General features: G+C 48.5%; 1 protein-coding gene across 35 annotated transcripts in view; it reads right to left on the bottom strand.

The window, feature by feature from the left end:
• CLASP1 (cytoplasmic linker associated protein 1) overlaps nucleotides 1-23,626 on the bottom strand; it is a 2,584,612-nt gene that overhangs the window by 1,745,401 nt on the left and 815,585 nt on the right. For 20 of the 35 annotated variants that reach the window (XM_069616727.1, XM_069616706.1, XM_069616709.1 and 17 more), the window contains 2 exons: nucleotides 3,151-3,318; nucleotides 2,081-2,130 (listed from right to left, as the gene is read on the bottom strand). In XM_069616727.1, the coding sequence (XP_069472828.1) occupies nucleotides 2,081-2,130; nucleotides 3,151-3,318 (218 nt within the window). Of the gene's footprint in view, nucleotides 1-2,080; nucleotides 2,176-3,150; nucleotides 3,319-23,626 lie in introns of all 35 variants that reach the window. The other 15 variants (XM_069616701.1, XM_069616702.1, XM_069616704.1 and 12 more) reach the window with 1 other exon arrangement.

Here is a 23,626-nt window from a genome sequence, read left to right as displayed (position 1 = left end):
GAGGAATAGCCCAACATAACTCAATGTTTTTTTTTTTAGACAAGAGAAACAATATTGCATGAATGAATACCTTGCGTTGTTCTCGGGTTATACTGTGTAAAAGAGAAAAATGAGGGAGTGAAAAGAGGAAGGTTTGCAAACAAAGCAAATATCTTGAATAGGATTAACATCCAAGATAAGATTTTTCGATTAGCAGCAACAGAAACCAATAGGATAGGAAAGAATACATTGTTCAATGCCTGCAACACATGTAAATTAATTTAATCACTGCCTTGCAGGCAGAAGAAACTGGACCAAAAAAAATAATGTCTCAAAATAGTCAATGTCATGTGAACTGGTGACACTGCCTAACAGCATGCACACAGAAGAAAAAAAAAAGTACTGGTTGAGAAGTTACAGCTTTAAAGACGATCTATCACTCATGTAAAGAGGAAACTATGGTGCTGCTGGTTTGTGTGATTTTCAAATTGTTGTACAAATATTGTAATAAATTAGATATTATTTTCATACATTACCCTCCTCCATCCCTTCACACAGGCATATTTTCTTCTTAGTATTTCTTGTTGTTCTTTTTTAAATAGTGTCTATCATCTGGGGAAAACATCTCCCTGCCCCTATTTCTCCCCCTCGCGCCCCCTTCAAAGCATCAACCTTTAAGCATACCCGCCATCACCACACATTTCCCTTCTGCTGGAACTGAACAGTGGCTTAAGAGGTTTCCTGTGTCATGGCTCTCAGCACCCCCTCTCAGCAGAGTGGCTTCATAATTTGCAAGAGGAGGAACACAGTCAAGAAAGGTGTGTGCAATCTTTGAACTATCACGTATCGGTGCAAACCCGTACACATCCTTCCTATTTCATTCCATGGAGAAGAAACTCCATAACCCACTTTGATGAACGATAGTGGGGAAGTATGCAGCAAACGTTTTATTTTTCCAAAACTGTTGCAAGATGACATTATTTTGAGAGGTCCATTTGGCCGTATTTATTTCGCCACATTTACAAAAGAACTATATATATGTGCTACATTTCATACAACTAAATGGTGCTGGGTAGGTAGGCATGCGCTTTCTCCGACTTTAGCTATGTGTCTAAAAGAACTTTCACAATAAAGTACTTTGAATTAGCTCAATGCAACTATTAAGAATATGCAAAGCTGTAAAATCTCTGCTTATTGAGCAGGGAAATTGGGTCTGGAAGGCTTCGATTGTAATAGTCTTAACTTTGGTCTAAATAAATACCAACTACAGCTTCTTCAGCTAATACAAAATAAAGCACCCTGGCTGGTTCTTGGGCAACTATGCGCCAGCATGATTTAAATCCTTAAAATGGATTCAGGTTGGGGAAACAAATTATAAAGTACTGTGATTAACCCAAGCATCCTCATAAATGCACCCCACTACTGAATTGTTAGGCCCTGAATTTAATGAGACCATGTTTGATAGACAAACAGCAGAAGGTCACTTTCAACATTAGGTGCCAACATTAGGACCGCCCACAACCTAAAAAATGTACCTAGGTAGGACGACTTTTAAGAAACTTCTTAAGCTCTGCTAGCAAAATCAGCATCCACTCCATTGGCTCTGCATAAAGTTCTGACTTGTAACTCCCATTACCCATGTCAAAGTAGACTTGCACAATGTAGGTACACATATTGTCTGGCCTCCCAAGATCTTCGATGTCCTTTTCTGATCCAGGCCAAGCCGGCCATATAACAGGTACGTTAACGCTATTCTATTCAGTCTACAGTTTTTTGCCATTATCTGTTAAAGCCCTTTGGAGCAGCCTTCTTCCAATGAGTTGGCAACTCTATATAGTTAACAAATAAAATAAATACCAAAATAAAATTAAGGGTTGCAAAGTTAATGGCCAACAAATTGTAGCATCACTTTACAAGATTCCTTTTATTTACAGCTCATAATGGTGAACCTGCATTCACAAGGGTACAGTGGCTATTAACTCTGGGCTATAACCACGACAAAAAACAAACGAATGATCCACGTACAAAACCACACCTATGAATCTATGTATCATACCGTTGCGTGCTGTAGTCTCCCTTTAGCCCTTGATTTGGGTCTTACCTCTGGACGTCATACTTCCAGTTGGACTTCTTTTGGCAGATAGTGGACGGCTGGGAGGAAATACATACATATAGTTATTACAGTGGATCCCGCATCTGAATGGTGACAGCATGTAAGAGAAATATACACATAGTTATTCCAGTGGATCCAGCATCTGACCGGAGATAGCATGTAAGAGAAACACACATGTAGTTATAACAGCGGATCCAGCAATCAAACCCATGCAGACGGGTTTGGCAATCTATAAACAATACAGCATGCAGTTTGCACAACTATGTTCAAAACCTTGAATCCAAAGCAACAGTACTACAAGGCATGGTCAAAGAAACTGTTAAGGATTCCATTTTCCTTCTGCTTTTGAACGGACTCTGGGTACATAATTTCATTTGTTATAAAATAGGATTGCCATTTATTATGAACCAATCTGCTTACATTAGTTACACAATCTGGCTCCATGTGCTATCTTGAGGAATTTGTTACAAATTCACCCCAATAGCACACAATAAAAAATGAGTTATGCATTCCTTTCTGGAGAAACGGAATTGCAGCTAAAAAGCAGTATAATAGAATTTTTTCATTTGGAGACAAAGGGTTTTTGTGTTTTGATGCCCCTCCCCCACCAACTGGTTGCCCTACCCCCTCTTAATTTTGTTTACCACATTCTACCACAAAAAGGTAGATGGTGGGTAGCAGTCAGGCAATATTGGTAGGGGTCAGGTCAAAAATGGTGAGGAAGATTGGGATGCAGGCGGGTATTCCAGCGTTCTGTGGCAAAAGATGTGGTACAAAAAAAAGTGAAAATCTGACCAGTTAATATTCACTTGAAACACACAGATCCGAGACAACTACCTATGCAGTACTGCAACTTAAGACTGTACAATTACCACAATGAATTAACGCTGTTAATTAACAGCGGACCAACCATGCATCTTACATTGGCTTGTTCAGGTTACCTGAACACCAACGGCAGTCTAATGTTATGCCAAAGATGTTTCTTTCTGCATTGAGCACACACTGAACATGCAAAGCATTCCAAATATCACATTCATCAGAAAAGCTTAAAAACGTACTTAAGGCTCTCCTGGGAACTCGAGGAGGAACGATCCGACTGAGGCAAGGATACTATACTGTCTGCGCTCTTCAAGTGGGATTGCAGGGCTTTCTGATAGGAGGACTCAAGTGTGTTGAACAACTGCTCAGCTTCCTTGCCAAAGTGACTGTGGAAAATCCAGTAACACCTGAAAATACATAAAGTGTTAATTTGCCCCATTGTGAACTAAAATAAATCATGATTTGCATTTCTAAGTGATTGTAAATGTAATTGTAATGTTTTATTTATACAGCGCTTATACACAAGTGGAGTGTTTCAAAGCACTTCAAGGCGGGAAGGAAACAAGGGAATACAGTAATCATTCTTAGGCCTTGAAGTTTCTGAATGATCTAAACAGAAAAGCGAGCATACTAGGCCTGACTGCATTTCTCCTAGGACACAGTTTTGAAACCACTATGGAGGAGGTGGTGGAGCGGTGCGGGGAGAAGGGGGGAGAGGACAGACAAACTTACCAGTCCTAGTAAATGTAGGTAATGCATTCATACAGACGGAGGTGCGAGGAAGATGGGGCGGGGGGAACGAACACTTCCAGTGCAACAGGGGTGCAGAGAGGTTGCCTTGTTCATGGAGCGTAAGCTGATAGTAATGCAGGACCTAGTGCAGTAGCCCGGAGTGCAAAGACTGGCGGGAGCCCTGGGACCTGCAAGGCTCTGGAGGCGAACCAGGCAACCATTCACAAAAACTGAGCGGAGTTAGGGAGGAGAAGTAGGAAGGAGGGTGGAGAAAAAGAACAGAGGTTGCCAGAGTAGAGTGAGAGAAGGAGGAAGAGAAGAGGAATGTCTTGGGGAGTTTCCGGAAGTTAAGGTGCTCCGGCTCAAGACAGAGAGAGGCAGGATAATTTGAGCAAATGGCAAAGCAAATGACTAATCGTATTTAGTTTCTACTTTCAACAATTGAATACAAACTTGGCAGCTCCTGATCTTGGTGCTGGTTGTTTAAATACAATTAAAAAGGGTACTGCCACTGCAGCCAAAAAAATATATAGATATATATAAAAAAAATAAATAAATGCAGGATACATTACTCACCGTAATCGTATTTCTGATGTTTTTATCTGATTAGATTCACATGCTATGCATAGGCCGACATCTCATGGTAGCCGAGGAGTATTGCATTTTTTGTTTTAGAAAACTCGAAAAGGGACGCCGACAGGGCATGCCATTAACACTATCCCTAGTGTGATGTCCACTGTACCCATGGTCCTTCACGCGTCGAGGGATTGTTTTGTTTCTGACATGAGGTAGCATGAAGTATAGCGCGAGTACAGATGTAATAAAGCAGATAGCAGTAGATAAGCCAGAAAACATAGGCACCTACTCCACAGGGGCGGCGCATGTGAATCTAAGCAGATACAAGCATCAGAAATAAGAGTAGTGCATCGCTCCGGAGGCTTGTGGATCTGCATAGATCACATGCTATGTATAGATTAGTGAGCAGTGCCTGGAGAAGGTGGTGGGTTGTGAGAAGGTACAGTGGCAACGAGATGTTTTAGCACTGCTTGTCCCACCTGTGAATCTGCTTTACAATGTGTGTCAATGCAGAAGTGCAGAGTAAAAGTATGTATAGAGCTCCATGTAGCTGCTTTGCAAATGGCGTCCAGCGTGACGTTTGCATTATATGCCAAAGTAGCTCCTGTACCCCTGGTAGAGTGCGCTTTTGGTGCGAAAGGAAGAGTTTTGTTTGATAGAGAATAGCAGAGATGTATGCATTTCACTATCCATCTGGGGTTGGCGTTTTTTAAAACATGATCACCTTCCCTGCAAGCCGCCATGGAGACAAACAGTTGCTCTGTTTTTCGTAGCGGTTTTGTTTCCATAGTAAAGAACCGCCCTCCTTACATCTAGTGTATGGAGTTTTTTCTCAGCTGAGCTTGAAGGGTTTTGAAAGAAAGCAGATAGTTCAATGGACTGGTTGACATGGATCTTAGATATGAACTTAGGTGAAAACCTAGGGTGTGCTCTTAGTACCAACTTGTCTCTGTGGATAACAAAAAGGGTCTTGCACCGACAAAGCTTGTAGTTCATTGACTCTTCTTATGGAGGTGATAGCCACCAGAAGAACAAGTAACTTACCAACTGGTAACGTTCTTTCGACTGGATGTTACTCCAACGTATTCCTCATTTTTGACATGTAATGTCCAGTTTCGGCTGCTTTGGAAAACTTTTTGGCAGAGGGCACCCTGTGTCGATGTCGCTCGAAGGTCTCCCCTCCGTCGAGGGTGACGTCATCGGATGTTATAAGTAGCACGCACAGCACCCATTGGCCTCAGTTCTGTTTTTCCCCTCCTCGGGTTAGCAGAAATGCCCATAAACACGGGCAGGACAGTACTCTGCTTATTGGAATGAAAGCTTTAATAATACGGGAAATTCTACAGAGGGGGTAGGATGGGAGGGCGATAAGGAATAAGTTTGTGGAACATCCAGTTGAAAGAACGTTACCAGTTGGTAAGTAACTTGTTCGAATGGATTGTGTCCTCCAACGTATTCCTCATCTTTGACAGACTCCCATAGCAGTATCCATGTTTGGAGGAGGGTGAAGAATTTAGACATGCAAAGTGTTAAAGGGCAGAGTAAAGCACTGCCTTACCAAAAGCAATATCTTGAGCATGGGAAGTATCCAGAGAATAATGCTTAGTAAACGTGTGTATTGATGACCACGTTGCCGTATCACTGATATTTCTAATAGGGACACCCCTTTGCAGGACAGTTGAAGAGGCCATGCCCCTGGTGGCATGTACACAAACCCTCAGGAGGGTCTGTGCCTGCCAGCCTGTAGCATTCAGAAAAAGTGAGGATGATCCACCTAGACATGGTCTGTTTGGAAACAGCCTGGCCTAATTTGCATCCAGTATACCCTACAAAGAGCTGGTCATCCACTCTCAACTTGGACATCCTGGAAATATAAAAACATAATGCTCTCTTAGGATCCAACCTATGAAGCCTTTGCTCTTCATTACTAGGAAGCGGCAGAGGATAAAAGGCCGGCAGCACAATCTTCTGACTTAAGTGAAAGTCTAGAACTACCTTAAATAGGAAGGAGGGTCTTACACTCAACACAACCCTGTCCTTGTGGAATATAGTAAAAGGTGGCTTGGAAGAAAGTGCCTGCAACTCGCTCACTCTACGTGCAGATGTTAGAGCAACCAAGAGTATTGTCTTAATGGTCAACAACCTTAACGGACATGTGTCCAAGGGTTCAAATGGTGAATACATAAGAAATTTCAAAACCAGGTTGAGGTCCCAAACCGGAACCTGGAAAGCAGAAGGCGGGAACACATTTGTGAGCCCTTTTAGAAACTGAGTCCCCAGTGGGATTTTAAAATAGGAGCATTCCTCAGATGAGAGCTTGAAAATGGAAAGCACTGCCAGGTCACCCTTAATGGTTGCAACCTGAAGACCTTTGTGTGCTAATGAAAGCAGAAAGGATAGAACATCCGGAGTCGTACATTGAAAAAGATCAACATTCTTTTCCCTGCACCAGTCGCAAAACGTATTCCAACGGCAACGGTACACAGACTTTGTTGCTGGCCTTCCGGCCGAAAGCAACACCTCCATCATGTCATCCGGGAGGTCCCAATCCTTGTATCTCAAACTTTCAGAAACCAAGCGTGCAGGTTGAGAGTGTTGACCTCTGGATGGAGAACCCGACCCCCCACTCTTGCGAGAGAAGATCCTCTCTGTGGAAGACATATTTGAGGACAGATGGACATGTCCAGAAGGTCCGGATACCATGTTATCCTGACCCAATCTGGGGCAATGAGCATCATGTGACTCCCGAATTGTCTCAACCTCCTAATTACTTGAGGAATGACGGGGACTGGAGGAAACGCGTAACGCAGTGGGAATTCCCAATCCACCACAAACACGTCGCCTAGAGCTCCTTCCCTTGAGCAGTACTGCTCGCACTTCCGGTTGACCCCGGTCGCAAACAGATCCACTTGAGGGGTTCCCCAAAGGGCAAAGATCTCTTGAAGGACGTCCTGACCTAATTCCCACTCGTGGGAGACCGTGCTCGGCCTGCTCAGAACGTCTGCTGCTGTGTTCTCCTCCCTGGCCAGGTGAACTGCCAACAGGTAGATTCCTTCTTGAATTGCCCAATAACAGAGCTGCATTGCCTCTCTACATAGTGGTAGTGACCCTAGGCCTCCTCTCATGTTGAGGTAGTGCATGGCCACCGTATTGTCAGTCATTATCAGGACGTGCCTTCCCTGTACAGATGGCAGAAAAGCCTTCAGCACTAGTCTGATTGCTGCTCAACTCCAAAAGATTGATGTGTAGTTTGGACTCCGATTGAGACACACGACCGCTGACAGTCAAATCTTTGGCGTGAGCTCCCCACACCATGAGTGGGGCGTCACGTCACTACAGTCATCTCCGGTCCTGGTTGCCAAAAGCGTTCTCCCTTCAGAATATTTTCCTCGCAGGCCCACCACAGAAGATCCTGTGAGACACTAGTCGAAATCTGAAGTTGGTCCAACATCTGTCCCGAGAACTTGGACCATTGCGTTCTGAGAACCCACTGAAGGGACCTCACCCGCAGGCGTACCTCTGGCATGAGAAAATTGCAGGATGCCATGATGCCGAGCAACCTGAAGAATTCGAAGGCCAGGAGACTGGGCATTCTGGAATGTTACCACCACCTGGAGAATGTCTTGAGCCCTCACCTTGGGTGGTGAGCACTTTCCCCAAAGACGTGTCTAAGACAGCCCCTATATACTGGAGCTGTTGGGAAGGCGTCATCTGGGACTTATTGAAATTGAGGGAGAAGCCCAGTCTGTGAAGGGAGTGGCAGGTAATGTCGAGATGACCCAAAGCTTGTTCTGGAGAAACGCGCCCTGATCAGCCAATCGTCCAGGTAGGGGTAGACGTGAATCCCCCTCTCCCTAGATGCGCTGTCACTACCACCATCAGCTTGGTGAACACCCTCAGGGCAGAGGTCAACCCGAATGGCAGGACTCGAAACTGATATTGCGAGCCGCCAATGCCAAACCTCAGGTATTCTCATGATCACTGGCCCAAACACACAAACCCTGCACCTCCAGGGGATGGAGGCATGGAGAAATGCCATACTTAATTGTCCCTTTGGGACAAATCAAGCCCAGGGGACCCAGCTGGACTCAGTCCTGGCGCCTATGGCCCCAGTCTCATGATCAAATATGAGCAGAGACACTATTTTGGTATAAAGTACTTTATTCCATACTCAGGAACTATTCACATGCATTCAGTCCAGGCGTGGCTGCTGAAGAACTAAGAAGCATGTGCAGCATCATTTGGGAGTGGCAGGGTGTGACCAGAAAGCTAATGCTAAAGGGCCGTGGCCGGGGCTAGACTATATAAGCCCGCCCAGCCTTCATGCAAGCGCTTTCCGTTATTCTGCCAGAAGGCAACGTAACGCTCACCACCGCTTGGGTGCAGATTCACCTTTGAATCCAGCTCCAGCGATTCAACTTAACTGGAATCTCTTTGCTTCTGCAACCCCGCTACTCACCTGGGAACCTGCTTTCACCGACAGCTCCTCAACTCACCTTTGGACCAGTTCTCCCCTGTAATCACCTCCGCAGTGCCTGCCACTCACCTTCCAACTCTGCACCACCCGGTAAGCGAATCCTGGCCGCGACACTGCTGATACCCGCTTAGCTCGTCCGTGAACAGCACCTGCAAGGAGAAACAACAGGTAAAGGTTAGACTGAAAAATTCAGTTTATGGTCGCGCTCATTGCAAACCTTGCGCTTACCCTTAAACCAGCTCTCACCTGTGGTCGGAACGTCACAAATACTTTTTTCTTCATTCTGGCCGCATATCAAGTCCCAAAATCACTGCTGGGCCGCACTTTTGGCTGTGGAGAGAAAGCAGAGAGGGACATTGTTAAAACTCGCAGATAAGGACAATACTACAATATTTTAAAGCGAGAAAAGACTTTACAAAATTGAAAAGACACTTACCATTACCAAGTGGCATCGTCGCAGCTGGACTGGACTACCACTACAGAGGCCAGTGAAGTAACTCGGCCCCATGTACAACACACCCTTGCTGGAAGAAGCAGGACGGAGAGCTCGTCATCCATTAATTAAAGGTGAGCCTATGGGACGGTGCATGGAAATCACGCTGTTGGAAGAAGGGTTCGAGGGACATCATAGCAATAGACAGACTCACGTTCTCTCAGACCCATGCAGGCGCAGTTCTACCGATCACCGCAGACAGCAGCATATCTGCAGAAGGGGAGGCCTGACCAGGGTGATCCAGGGAGGGCTGCAACCGTGCCCCAATGCCCCCGCAGAGACCAGGTGAGCGTAACACGTATTTCCTGTGCTTGAGATGAATCGGCACATAAAAATAAGCATCCTGAAGGTCCAATGACACCAACCAATCCTGCAATTGTAGGGCCTGAAGGATCTGCAAAAGAGTAACCATCTTGAATTTGTCCTTCCCGAGGAACTTGTTCAAGTATCTCAAGTTCAAGATGGGTCTCAGCCCTCGTCTTTCTTGGGGATAAAAAAAATATGGGGAATACCAACCCTTGTTTCTCTCTGCTACAGGCACTGGTGCTATAGCGCCTTTCTCTAGCAGGGTTAACATTTCCTGCCCAAGGAGCGAAATCCTCAGTGTTTCCGCGGTGGACTGGTCTGAGGCTGCACTATAAAAAGAAGGCAGTAACCGTGGGCTATTGTTTCCAGAGCCCAAGCATCTGAAGTAATAGCTCGCCATTCGTCGATACTGAGACAGTCTGCCCGCCACTGGTGAATCATGACGCAAGAATCACAGTAGTTTGGAAGCAGCTGCTGAAGATGCGGATGGCAAGGAGGCTGAAGCTTGAGCTGGCTTGGCACCTCTACCTCGTCCACCACGAGGACATTTTCAATGGACTCTTTGACTGGCCATTCCTCTCACCCTTCCGAATGAGGAGTAGTAACAAAAAGATTGACCCCTCCAAGGTAGTCCGCTAGGACGAAAAGGCAGAGGTTGCCTAACAGCGGCACCTAAAGACTTGGCTGCCGCTTTAGAGGTCTGCAACTTCTTAAGGATCTCGTCAGCCTTTGCTGACAAAAATATGAGACATCAAATGGCATGTTGAGAAGACGAGCCTGCACATCAGGTGCAAAACCAGACGTCTGCAACTACACAAACCTGCGCATCACAGTGCTCGTAGCCAAGGACCTGCTGACACTATCTGCAGTATCCAACCCAGACTGAAGGGACTCGCACATGCCACCCTTAATAGCCAGGAAGCGGTTCCTTTCATCCCCTTCTGGAATATGCTCCGCCGCCATAAATATGCACTCCCACAGAGTGTACGAAAATGCTGCCAAGTACAGGTGGAGTTGGCCGACTTCAGCACCATACTCCCTGCCGAAAATACCTTCTGTGCCCATCCATCCATGCGCTTATCATCCCCGTCAGGAGGGATGGTAGGGTACGCTGCCTGTTTCGAGGTAGCCGTGGCTGCCTGGACCACCAGACTCTCGGGAGTGGGTTGTTGCGACAGGTAGAAGGGCAGTATTTTCTTGTTATAATTCTTTGTCCACTGCCGGATTAGTCTCGAGGGTCTACCAATTCCTTGCTACCCTTTTTTGAAGAGCCACATGGAAAGGTAACAAGATCCGTAGGTGGACCCTTGTCCAAAATGTTGGGGACATCATCCTGATCAAAAACGCACTGGAGACTAGACCAGCCCAAATATTCTTAATCATAAGCTGCCGGTAGGAGGAGTCAGCATGCTCGCCGGGTTCTGGCTTACCGAGGGCTTCGAGGTCTTCGAAGGCGTCAACGACCTTGATCTTTCACCACGTCTAGAGTGATCCTTCTATACCTGGTCTGATGGAGGCCTCTATGTGGATCACGCCGTTTGCTCGTGCACGAGGGCGTGTGAATTTCCGTCCGAGACCGCTCCTTGCTGGCTTCCACAGAAGGCGGGACGGAGCCCTGCCCCGTTTGTCAAAGATTTTAAGCATCTAAACACGGAAAGCTTCCCACTCTGCCGATATTGACTTTTTGGACGGGCAGGGCAACCTCTCTGGGGTGCTGCCTGACAAGGACGGCAAGGAAGGTGACCAGCAGTGCCTTCTCCTCGAGCGCTTCGACGAGGACGAAGAGTGGCGGGAACCCCTCTGAGACCTTGAACGCTTGGACGACTTCCGCCGAGGAGAGTTGCCCCTCGACACGTCGGTTGAAGGCCTAGCAGGTCGGTACTTATGGGGTTTGGACGCCTTGCCTACCTGAAGCTTCCCCTGTCGGTCCTGCAAGGCCTTTCCTGTTCTAGATTGACACTTGGAGCACGTATCCGTCTCGTGGCCCTTGCCCAGGCACCACAGATTTGACTCGATGCAGGTCCATAATGGACATTTTGGAACCGCAGCCCTTGCATTTCTTGAATCAAGAACTCAATCTAGGGGTTGGAGTACAAGACAAAGACATGTCGAAAAAACAACTAGCAAATACTTCACGCCGAGTTTCACAAAGCAAACACGTTTGCGGAAAAAGGGAACTTCGGGTAGGGAATCTCTGCTTTATGAGTCTGTCAGAGAATTGAGTTCCCCTGGAACATTTTGCGACATTAGGAACATGCTCCGCTTGAGTGCCCACTTCCAAATCATTTGTGCTAGCCTGGACAGACTTTATGATGGCTCCTAAGAACTGTTTTTTGTTGTTGCTTGGAACAAGACCAATTTTTCTCCTTGTTTTAGAATCCCAATTGGAACAGGAGATTGATTGTTCTCTGGGTATTTCGCTTGAAAATATGGGGTGATGCCCCCGTTATCAGCTAGTCCAGATAAGGGTACACTGGGATTGATTCTCTGCAAAGATGCGCTGCCACTACTGCTAGTACCTTGCTGAATACCCTTGGAGCGGAGTCTATGCCGAAGGGTAGCACCTTGATTTGCTAGTGTTGGTTCGCTATTTTGAAGCACAAGAATCTTCCGTGCACTGGGAACATTGAAATATAAAAATATGCACCTTTCATATCCAAGGTTGCCATGTAGTCCCCCAGTTTTAGCATTGGGATTACTTCCTGTAGCGTTGTCATGCAGAATTTTTGTGGCTTGACATAGGTGTTTGCAGGGTGCAGGTCTAAGACAAGGCGCATCGTTCGGTCTCTTTTTGGCACAAGGAAGTACACTGAATAAATACCCTTGCCTATCTGGTTTGCTGGGACAATTTCGATGGCGTCCTTTAGTAGCAGTGCTTTGACTTCTTCGAACAGGATGCGTTCTTCCTCTGTAGTTAGTCTTGGCAGGTGGTTGGCTGAGGTTTGTATTAGCTCTATGCAATAGCCCCCCCGACAGGGTGGAAAGTACCCACTTGTCCGACGTGATCCCCTCCCAAGCGTGGGTAAATTGAGAAATACGACCTCCTACTGGAGAGGCATGGGAGGGAACCTGGAGCAGGTGGTCATTGCTTAGGAGGGGTTGAGCCCGTCTGGAGGAGAAGGATCTGCCCCTACTTCTAGACCTTCTTTGGAAACCCTGTTGGGAGGACTGCCCTTGTGAAGAATCGCAGGAAGAACTTTGCTAACCCTGTTTGTAATTGGAGGACCGCTGGGCGTTCTGTCCTCTAAACCGGTGCGTATTTGCACCTCCTCTCTGCCCAAATGGTTTATCAGTGAGTTGTCCCATGGATTTGAGGGTGTCCTATTCCTCCTTCGCGCTTTTGTGCATCTTCGACCGGTTTGCCAGATAAAGCGTTGGGCTCAATGAGCATGTTTAAAAGGGGAGCATGGGTCTCCAATTTTAAACCAGATTGACGGAGCCATGCATGGCGTTTGATTAGTGTGCCTTCTGCCACAATTCGCCCCGCGTGGTCTGCTGCGTCCAAGTTATTGTTAAGGATACAACTTGCCACTTGTCTCCCTTCAACAATGGTGTCTGAGAGCTGTGTTTTAGGGGCTCTGGAACTGAATCCATTTGTTGTGCGATCTCGTCCCACTTGTGGCAATTGTAGCTGAAAAATAGCATAGTATTATTAGCTATTCTTATTTGATAGGCAGCAGAGGAAGCTATTTTCCTGCCCAGAGTGTAGATCTTCTTAATCTCCTTGTCAGGAGGGGCTTAGCCCTCTTTCTTGCGGCTGGGACTATTAGAGTCGGGCTTTAGCTGCCCCCTAATGAATAAGGGGTCTGAAGTGGCCGGTCTCAACATCTTTTTGACTGCCCTTGTTAGATTGGGGGCAAGTAGGGAGGTCTGAATACACCTCTGGACAGATTGAAGCAGAGGAATAAACTGTGCTGTGGATTTCTTATCCCCAAGGATGTCCTCCACGAAGTACTTATCGACTTGAGCATCCTGGGTATCTATTTTAAAGTTTTCTGCCGCCTTTAAGAGTAGGACAGTGTACTGCAGCTAGTTGTTTCCCGGGGAGTCAGCCACTGGTTGGTCGGTGTAGTCTGGGGATTGGATGATGTAAACATTTATTTTTATTAATTTATTTGAATTAAGCATTATACATATACATATTCATGGACAGGTTAAGATGACAATGTTGGATAGATGTTCCGAGGTGGCAGAGGAACAGAGTCAGGTACTGTGCTGTGTTGCCGAGTGGTCTAGTTGAATAGTTTTGTTTTTAGAGCCTTTCTCAATACTGTGTGGGAGTTTCGTAAACTGAGTGGGAGAGCATTCCACGCTTTAGGGCCTAGTACTTCAAACCTTGTGCCGCCCGCTATAGCTCTGTTGAATGCTGGGACTGAGAGTAAGTGGCAGTACCTCTCACGTTTTGGTCTGTTAGTTGGAGCCTGGTGAATTCTGTCTGAGAGGTAGGCTGGAGTGGTCTGGCCGAGGCATTTGTGTGTGATTGTGAGGGCCTTGAATGTTATGCGTTCCTTGATTGGGAGCCAGTGGGCATCTTTTCTTCCCTGGGAGATGTACACTCTCATGGGGATGCGGAGGGCGGTGCTTAAGCATTATTCTGTGCAGTTTGTAGTCTGTTAATGTTGTTAATGGAAGTGCCTAGGAGTAGAATGTTGCAGTAGTAGTTTTGCGCCAATAGTGGCTCTGGCAATGTTAAGGCAGTTCATTGGTGACAGATGGGATTTTACTGCGTTTATGATTTTTGTTGTTAAAGCCGCTGAGGATGAGATGGCACCGAGTTGCTTGTCCATTGATAGTGTCGAGTCCAGATATACTCCAAGGGTTTTCACTCTAGTGGAGGCTGTGATGACCGTGTTTTCAATAGTGAAGGATCTTGATTTTTCATTTAGCTGGTTTAGGGATTCCTTGGGGCCTATCAATAGGATTTGTTTCTCTGTTTAGACAGAGACCATTGGCTGCCATCCAGGCCAGGATGTGCGCATAAGTCTTTTGGAGTGTGTCAAGGTCATGCTCATAGTCTCCTGTTAGGGGGAGAAGAATTTGAGTGTCGTCGGCATAGTTGGTAAAGGCTATGCCAAAGTCTTCTAAGTCGCTAAAGAGTGGGAGGGCGAATAGATTGTATAATGTAGGAGAGGTGCAGGATCCTTGAGGCACTACGCATTCAATGGGGGATAGGGATGGAGAGGCTGAGGCCTGGTCAGAAAAGACCCTCATGGCTCGGCCTTCCAAGAAGGAGGTGATCCATGCTGTGGCTTCTTGGGAGAAGTGAGCGGTGTTGGTGAGGTGTTTACACAAGATCTTGTGGTCAACCAAGTCAAAGGCTGCCGAGAGATCCCGGAGTAGAAGGTGAGAGGATTTGCCTTTGTCCATGGCTTCAAGTAATTGGTTCTTGAGGTCCAGTAGAGCTGATAATGTGCCGTGATGTGGGCGGGAACCAGAGTGTCTTTTGACTAGTATTATGTGAGTTTCAAGGTAGGATTGAATCTGTAAATATGCAGCCTGGTCTAGAATTTTTAGCAACAATGGCACGGTGGTGATTGTGCGGTAGTTGTTGAGAGTCCGGGTCAAGGCTAGGTTTCTTTAACAGCGGTCTAACCCAAGCTTCCTTAAGGGCAAGTGGGACGGTGCTGTTGGCGAAGAGTGCGTTAATAAATGATGTGACAAACGGTGCGAGGGCTGTTGCAAATTCTTTGATTAGGTTGGCTGGGCAGGTGTCCCCTTTGCAAAGCGATGGTTTGATGCGCTTCATGATTAGAAGGACTTCAGGGATAGTTACTTCCCTGAATGCGAAGGGTTGCAGGTTTGTTAGAAGCCTGTGTGGCATCTGCTATAGGTAGAGTGGCCTGTGTGGAGTCTGCTGTTGGCATGGTGGCCACGGGCGGCAATGTGGGGGCTGAGGCTTTGGGTAGTTTGTCAAATTGCGTCTTAATTTTGTTTTGAAGTGTTATTTTGTTAAGCATAGCGTGCTGGATGTTGTTGCACGAGGTTTCATTTTTTTCGGTGGATTGTGTGGATGAGTGGGGGATGTCAGCTCATTATAAATGGCGAATAGCTCTTTAGATTGTGAGTTAGCTTTCTCAATTCTGGAGTGGAGATGGCTTGCTTGTACTCTTTGGCTAGTGAGAGGTAGGTGTCTCTTGTGGTGGTGGAGGGGTTTGTGTGCCATGTGGTTAGTGATGCTCTTTTAGAGGTTCGGGCGTCCAAAAGTTCTTGTGTGAACCATGAATTTGCGTGAAGTATATGTTTGGCTTTTTTTCATTTCCAATGGGGCTATGGTGTCTAATACCTCTGTCATGATGACTACCCCCGGGCATCAGGACCAAGCCCATCAGCTCCGGGAGCAGGCATCCAGATACTCATTAAAACCCCAACAGCCCCGGATAGGGGCTGTTTGGGTTCAGTCCTGGCGCCATAGGCGCCAGGCTCAGACTTTACTTACCTGATGCAGTCCATGCTGCAAGTGAGTCCAAGCCAACATGAGGCTTGGATGGGACTATTTTATTACAGGGACTATTTTTTACTCGGACGTGGTTCTGGGGAACTTCTTACCTGGAACTACTTTGGAGGCTATTTAAACCACGCCCGAACAGCAGCACACGCTTCGCGTTATTCTGCATCCAGCAGCGTAACGCTCACCGTGCCTGCAGTCTGTATCCAGTCTTCTGCCACGCCCGCCTTGAATCTGGAAGCTCCTAAACAAAGAGGAAAGAAAAGGACAAGGTTAGAAAAAAACGAACTATTTTTGAATTCCTCACCTGATTCCGGATCCATCTCGCCTCCGGACCTGGAAAGAACATTTCTGTACGCGTCGCATCTCCAGCTGCAGCGCCGCGCCATACTCACCAGTCCTCGCAGCATCCTTCGATTCGGCGCTGCCTCCATCATCTTCGCCTATATCCGGCACCTGGGGGACAAAAGAAAACAACAAGGTGAGCCGAGAAAACCAACAAATCTAACTCTTATCACCATAGACTTACCTGATTTACCACTGGAGGCATTATTCTATAACTCTCCACATCTTCATGTGCCGCACCTGCAAAGAGAGAGAAAACAACACGTTAAACACGTGCAACATTTACCAGACAGCGTCGGGTAATACAGACTGAGCGCCACCAGCTACCACGAGAGCATCTTTTCACGATCTCAGCTGCAAGACAAGGAAGGAAGGGGGGACAAGAGTGAAACATCGGACATATTGAACTCTATGAATTTGATACTTACTGGACCTTGCCAGGAACCTCAGAGTCAATACTCTCCGGAACTCTCCCACGCCTTCAAACCAGTGAAGTAACTGGCATCAACGCGCCCCTGCAATCCATGCAGGATGGACAGCTCATCTTTCAAGAATATAAGGTGAGATTGCTGAGGGGGCACTTCAGAGGTGATTAGTTGGGAGGACTGTGGGGAGTGCCATCACTTGAATCCACGGGTGGCTAAATCCATCCCTCCACTTGCAGGAGAATACTTCAACGGGACAAGCAGACAAGATTAGGAGGGCCAGTCCAGTCAGTCATCTCTGCACTACGCATCACGTTGGTGGAGACCGCAGCCGTCCGGATCCGACCAACGCCCCTGTGGGAGCCAGGTGAGCCTAACAACCTCTTTGAGTGTGGTATTGTAGATCTCAACTAGTTCAGTTGAATCTGTGGATGTGGGGTGGGCTAAAGCTGAAGTTTCAAGAAGAGGGATGATTCTTTCCATGGTGAGAAGCTTCTTGGATCTAGCCATAGTGGCTGGTGCAGGTAGGTTTAGGTTTCTTACTGGTTTAGAGGGTAAGAAGTGTAGTAGATGGTGGTCAGTCCATGGGCATGGCGTGTTGGAGCTGATGTCGGCGGCACAATTGTGATCGGCGATCCAGTCTAATATACGACCTTTAATGTGGGTCGGGTCGTTGACTAGTTGAGTGAAGCCTAGGTTTTCGAGGACTTTGGCGAGAGCTTTGCCTTTGAGGTCTTTGAAGCCCAGGTTAAGGTCACCTAGGAGGATAACTTTTGTGTTTGTTTTAAGGTTATCCCCTAGGATGTGGGTAATTTTGGACTGAAAGTCTAGGTTTGGTCCTGGAGGTCGGTATACAATGTGCAGTGTTATGGTTTCATTAGGTGAGGGGGATATTTTTACTGATAGCAGGTCAGAGATGTCTGACTCAGTGGATTCTATTTGCCTGGCATTAATAGTTTCCCTGAGAATCAAGGCCACCCTCCCCCCCGCCTTTCCTAGAGGTCCTGTCTTGGCGAAGGATGGTGTAACCTGGAGGTAGAGTTTGGCAAATGGCTGGACCGGCAGCATCATATATCCAAGTCTCAGTAATGGCTAGGATGTCTAGGTTCAGATCAGTTATGAGGTTGTGAATCTCTGTGGTGTGCGCTGGGAGGGATCGTACATTGATAAGTGCGCATTGGAATTGTGTTTCCTGGTTGTTCCCTGGTTTAGTTTTAGTGGGGATGTTAATAGTTTTGGTGTCGGATTTTGGCGAGGAGGCTGGTTTAGGTGGTCGTGGGTGGTGTGGTAGTTTCACGTGGTGTGTTTTAGGGCTGGCTGAGAGGTGAACTGATCGGGAGCCTAGCCTATGATTTTGCATATGGGGCGGCATAGGGGGAGAGTTAGTTTGTGTCGTGTGTTGTGGGATAGGTGGTGTGCTAGTAAGAGTAGTTTTGGTAGGGGTAGGTGCAGGCATAGCTCTGGTGGTGGGAGTGCCTGTGGACAGTGCTGATAGAAAAGGTGTGGGTGGTATGTTGTGTGGGAGTGTGAGAGGAATGTCGGAGAGTGGTCCTGGGTAGCCTGTTGGACTTTGTTAAGTTGCGGGGAGCATACAAAAATCAAAAGCTGGGTCCAGCATACAATTTGGGCTAGGCGGCAATGCAGGTCGGCACTGGGGAGCATACACAAATAAAAGGTGGGTGCAGCATTAAATTTGAGTTGGGCGGCAATGCAGGTAGGCCCTGGGGAGTATGCACATGGGTGAATGCAGGCAGATTTTGCAGTATGATTGAATACAGCTGGTCAAGGTGCTGGGCATAGTGCGTTACCCTCTAGAAGTTAGAGGCAAATGAGTCACTAGTAGTAAACGGATGGTGCAGTAGCTAATAAGGGGTGCACAAGTATCATGTTAATGTACATATTGGATGATCATAGGGTCACGGTATCCTCTTGGTCTCAGAGTAGGCAGAGACAGAGTCATGGTAGAGCAAGACAGGTGATAAACTAAGTTACAAGTGAAGCGTGTCCTGGAAGAGTTTATGACCTTACCAATGGTATTCCGGCAGGAGAGGAGATGAGCAGGGTGCCTGGCCCATTGGCTCCATTTGGCGTAGACAAGCACAGACAGGCCTGACCCTTACGCTGCAGCCCTTCCGACGAAGGCCAGCTCTCGCCTTCCGGTGGGGCTGGTTTGAGGAAGTGAATGGCGGCAGCCAATCAGGAGGCTGCTTGGTTGCTTAGCAACCCATAAACAAAGTGGCGGCGGCCATTTTCAGGAGGCCGCTCATTGTGGTCGGCTCCGTCTCGTGGTAGGTGATGGGGCAGCGCTTGCAGGCAGCCACAATGGGATGGGGCAGATGGGCAAGCCTGGAACAGTTGCCTAACAGTGAGGGGCCTGTGGCAATGTGTGGCAAGCCTTGTGGTCGCCTGGTACGGTCGTCGTCTTTCTCGAGATGGGCGAACATCATCATCATAGTATTGGTTTAAGTCCCCTGCGTCCCCTTGCTCCTCTGGGTCTGAATATGAGCCAGGGTCCTGCAAGCCGAGTGTCATAATATGTGTCTTGAGCTAAGTCTTGCTATGACTAAGTAGAAGCTTGTGTGGTGTCTAGGCGGGCTCTCTTTCGGCGGTGGGATTCTTACAGAGTATTTATACAAGTTACGACAGACAATACATAAGTGGTGAATACAAATTACTACAGGTAATTTCTTAAGCATTGCTTCCTCGCCTTGTGAGGGGCCCTGAAGACTGGCGTTGGTCTGGGTTGATCAAAGAAATGTACAAAACTGGCCATTCTGATCATGACCTTATCGAAATGTTCTGGGGTCCATTGGAAGGCGCTTGGCAACACATAGGTAGCAAGTGTAGGTGGAAGTTCTGTGGCAGTGGTCCGCTTATGATGCATTGCCCCTGAAATGTTGCCCTCAGAGGTAGAGTAATCTCTACTCTTTCTACCTTGTCACTTTGAGGCAAAGTTTGAGCTTTTTGACGTTCTGGCCTTCAGTAGGGTGTCGGGGACATGTTTTTTAAATTATGTTGCTTTTTCCCCCGGGGCCGTCGATGAGTCTTTTGACGCCCAGTCGTCAGAACGCGAGGACTTCCCAGATTTAGACACGGTGTCGGAAACTGACTTTGGTGTCTGTTTCAGGGGCCTGTCATGTGGCGATTGTGACCACGATGGCCCAGGGGACAGGGAATGTTTGGACTTTCCCTTCAACACTGCGTGAGGCTTATCGATCGACAGTGGTCTACTTTCGGCCATGGGGGAGTAGTAAGGGGGGGGTGTGCTTGGTATGGTGTGAACTGGGTGTGCTTGAGCCGCCGGGTGTTGTCGCTATAGCAGAACCACCGGCCTGCCTGTTGGAGTCGGGGGCTTGCACTTGGGAATCCATTAGTCACTTAGGATGCCAATGCTGCCATTGCTGGAGGCTCCATTGAGGTCCATGGCCATCTGGGCCTGCATGGCGTTGTGGGCCCAGCGTTTAGTCTTGCAGTCCCTCAAGTTTTCGGCCTAAACAGTCTGCAAGACTTGCACTGTTTTTTGGCATGGTCCCTAGGGAGGCAAAGGTTACACACTGTGGGTGTGAATCCTTCCAGGGAAACTTCCTGTTACATGAAGGACAGAGGCAGAACCTTTTTCACCAGATAAAATCTTCTTCCCCTTTAAATTTAGAGGCGCGGCTCTGGGAGCATGCACTCCCCTGACTCCGCCCACTGGCACCACTCCCCAGTCTTTTCCGCATTGACGGGAGTGGGCTACTTTCACCAGCGCTTCTGGGTTTGGCTTCGGCCTTGAAATTCCACGCACTCTTCCCTGGATACTGTCTTTTGGTCTTTAATCAGGTGCTCAGTCCTCTGCCGCCACGCTCCTCCCGGAGGCATGTCGACGTCGATGGGCTTCAGCTGGTGTCCAGCTGGCAAGGGACTCTTCCCTACATCCGAGCCCCACGCTCTTTGCCTCTACTGCCTTGGCCCCGATCACAGCTGGAAGGGTTGTACCACGTGCGACGCGCTTACACTGCACGCTCTGAAGAACAGGTTAGCTCAGTGTAGGAAGCTCTTCGAACGATCGCCTCCAGAGTACTTGAACTTCAAACACAAGTCAAGGCCCAAGGTAGGGATGCTTTTTTCAACTGCTCCCTGCAAGGGTGACTTCTTACCCAGGACTTGTCTGAACGGGAGGGGCCGTCCAGGTTCTGAGACCAGACCCGGTACCGAAACTACTTCAGCTACCGGCCGCCAGGCAGAAGGGTCGCTAGATCCTTCCGGTGAAGTCGCTGGGGGACCGCAAGGTTGTTTTACCGGGTGTCCGCCCTACTACCGGACAAGTGTCTGAGGGGGTGACTGAACGCAGCACTAACCGCGACACTGCGAATGCACTATGCCTACCATGCCCCGTCCTGAGGTGCAGGGTAGGCCTCCAGCTCCACTACCAAGAGTTCATGAGGAGGCTGGGCCCAGTGTGTCAAGCTCCACGACACAGGCACGTGGCATGCAGCCTGACAAAATGGCTGCTGCGCCAGTCAAAATGGCCACTCGTCCAACACCACCCCTGTTCGGGGAGCAGGTAGGAGAACGAGTGTCCAGGTAGGACTGGTGTTGGCCAGGTATGTGGCCTACGGTTTATCCTTCCGTGTCGCAGGGCATACACCCCGCAGCCAGCAAGGCAGAGTACACAGGCCCCAGCAGCCTACTGCTACTACACCTGATTCACCTGACGCCCCACTGGCCAGTGAAGACATGGTCTTTGAAAGGTTTCAAACACTTATGAGGTCCCCACCAAATGGGAGCCATCCTTGGGGATGTCATCAGGGACATGCTTCCTCCAGTCCCGCCTCTAGCGCCGCCAGTCATTCCTCATATGGCTCCAGCGCCTTAGGCCCACAAGCAGCCCCAGCTGCCCACGCCAGGTCCCGCGATTCCAGTTTCCCTGCCTCCCACAGTTCAGGCGGTTCCACACCAGCCTCCGGTCTCCACACCTCAGCCCTCGGCGCCCAGCACTCCTCCACCTGCTCCGGACCAGTCGGACACCCTAGTGGACAATGATTAGGAGGTGGACCCCGAAACGCCATCTTCAGCCAAGGCCTTCCATGAACGACTCACAGGTTTGGCCGAATACCTGCTGCTTCCGTAACCCGAGGTGGAACAACCGTAGGCAGGGGTCCTGGCTGAGGTCCTCACTCTAGGCCCCACGGCAAGAACGGGGATCCCGATGCAGAAGGACTTTGTTGCCTTGGCCATAAAGGGATGGCTTAAACCCCATTCGGCGCAGCCTACCAACCTGCTCCTCAACGCGAAGTACAGGCAATTGGAGGGGGATCCACTCTTATTGTCGGCACACCCTCAGCCACAGTCTTCGGTGATTGTTGTGGCTTCACTCTACTCCAAGCCTCATTCTTCCTCGGCTACCTCATCTTTGGCGCTTCTAGGCAAGGAGGAGGAGGAGATCTTGCAGGCATATGCAAGATCTCAATGCACCTTTGTCAGTCTAATGCAGATACCATGCTAGCGGGAAATAGGACTTCCTTCTGGAACATCTGGTGCGCAGCCAGGCACATTTCAAGGAGGGGCTGGTAAAAGCGAAAATGGTGGCTCAAAACCTAATGGAATCCACTGTTGCACATATCGACACCTCTCTTTGTGCCATCTGCATCAGCACGGACACGAGTCCTGCCTGGCAAATTCAACCCGGATGTCCAGGAATGCCTATTGAACCTTCCATTCGAGGGTGGCAACCTCTTTCATTCCACCACCGATGAGCTAGATGAGAAGAAAAACAGTTCCCAGACTGCAAAATCCTCATCTATCCTCACGAAGTTCACACCCAAGACGCATAGCCAGACGCATCAGCATTCCGACAAGGGGCGTGCCTTCGGTGGGTTCTGTGGCTTCCAGGAACAGAGGTCCAGACAGCTGGACAGGTCTTCAAGTCAGCACTGGCGTAAACAGCACAAGGCGGGGAGTAAGGACTTATTTCAGTCCCCTTCCGCCCCCCCAGCCTCAGAGGGAATGAAGGCATAACACGCCCCTCCCGATCCACGTTTCTCTGGTGGGAAGGGGCGGGGGGGTGAGTTTCACGGACATCTGGATACTCTGTGGTCTCCACAGGCTACTGCCTATCGGTTCCTCCCTCTCCTCTCCCCTCCCCTCCCACGCCACCCCACAGATTGCGACAACTCAGTTGACAGATTTGATTGCTCATAGAGAGTCGGGCAGTGGAAGACGTTCCAGCCTCCCAGTGGGGCATGGACATCTACTCCAGGATTTTCACCATACACAAGAACAACCAGGCTGGCCTAAGAGTTGTGTTGGACCTTTGTAGAGGGAGGGAAAGGTTCAAGGTGCAAAGGTTCAAGATGGTTACCCCAGTGCTTATTGCGGAGCCACTATGCAGGAGAGACTGGACGTTCTCCCTGGATCTGAAGGACGTGTACCTACACGTCCCTATTTTGCAGCCTCATCAGTCCTTTCTGAGGTTCAGGATCATGGGCTTTCATTTCCAATACAAGGTTCTACCCTTTGGCCTCAACTCAGCCCCCAGGGTCTTTACCAGACTCATGAATGCAGTGGCAGCCCTTCTCAGGCCCCAGGGGCACCAGGTTTATCCATATCTAGACTGGCTCGTCAGGACGAGATCCCCAGAGGTGGTCCATCAGACCACCTCCGCCCTCATGAATACACTACACGATTTCGGATTTAACATCAATCTCAAGAAGTCACAGCTGAAACCTACCTAACGTTCTTGGGCCTCATCTGGGATACGAGCTCCGAGAGATTTTTTGCCTTCAGAGGACGTCACAGCCATCAATAGGTCCACAAGTCATTTTCTCAGCAGAGCCGTGGTACCAGCACTTCTTGAGTATCAGAGGCATGTCTACTGGCAGTGCCATACACGAGGCTCAGAATGAGATGATTGCAGCTGCACTTTGCAGCTGCA

Source organism: Ambystoma mexicanum, chromosome 9 (assembly GCF_040938575.1).
Source record: "Ambystoma mexicanum isolate Mex_15411 chromosome 9, UKY_AmexF1_1, whole genome shotgun sequence".
In the NCBI taxonomy this organism is placed as follows: Eukaryota; Metazoa; Chordata; class Amphibia; order Caudata; family Ambystomatidae; genus Ambystoma; species Ambystoma mexicanum.
Note: the sequence above shows the minus strand (reverse complement) of the source record. Positions and strands in the feature narration are given on the sequence as shown.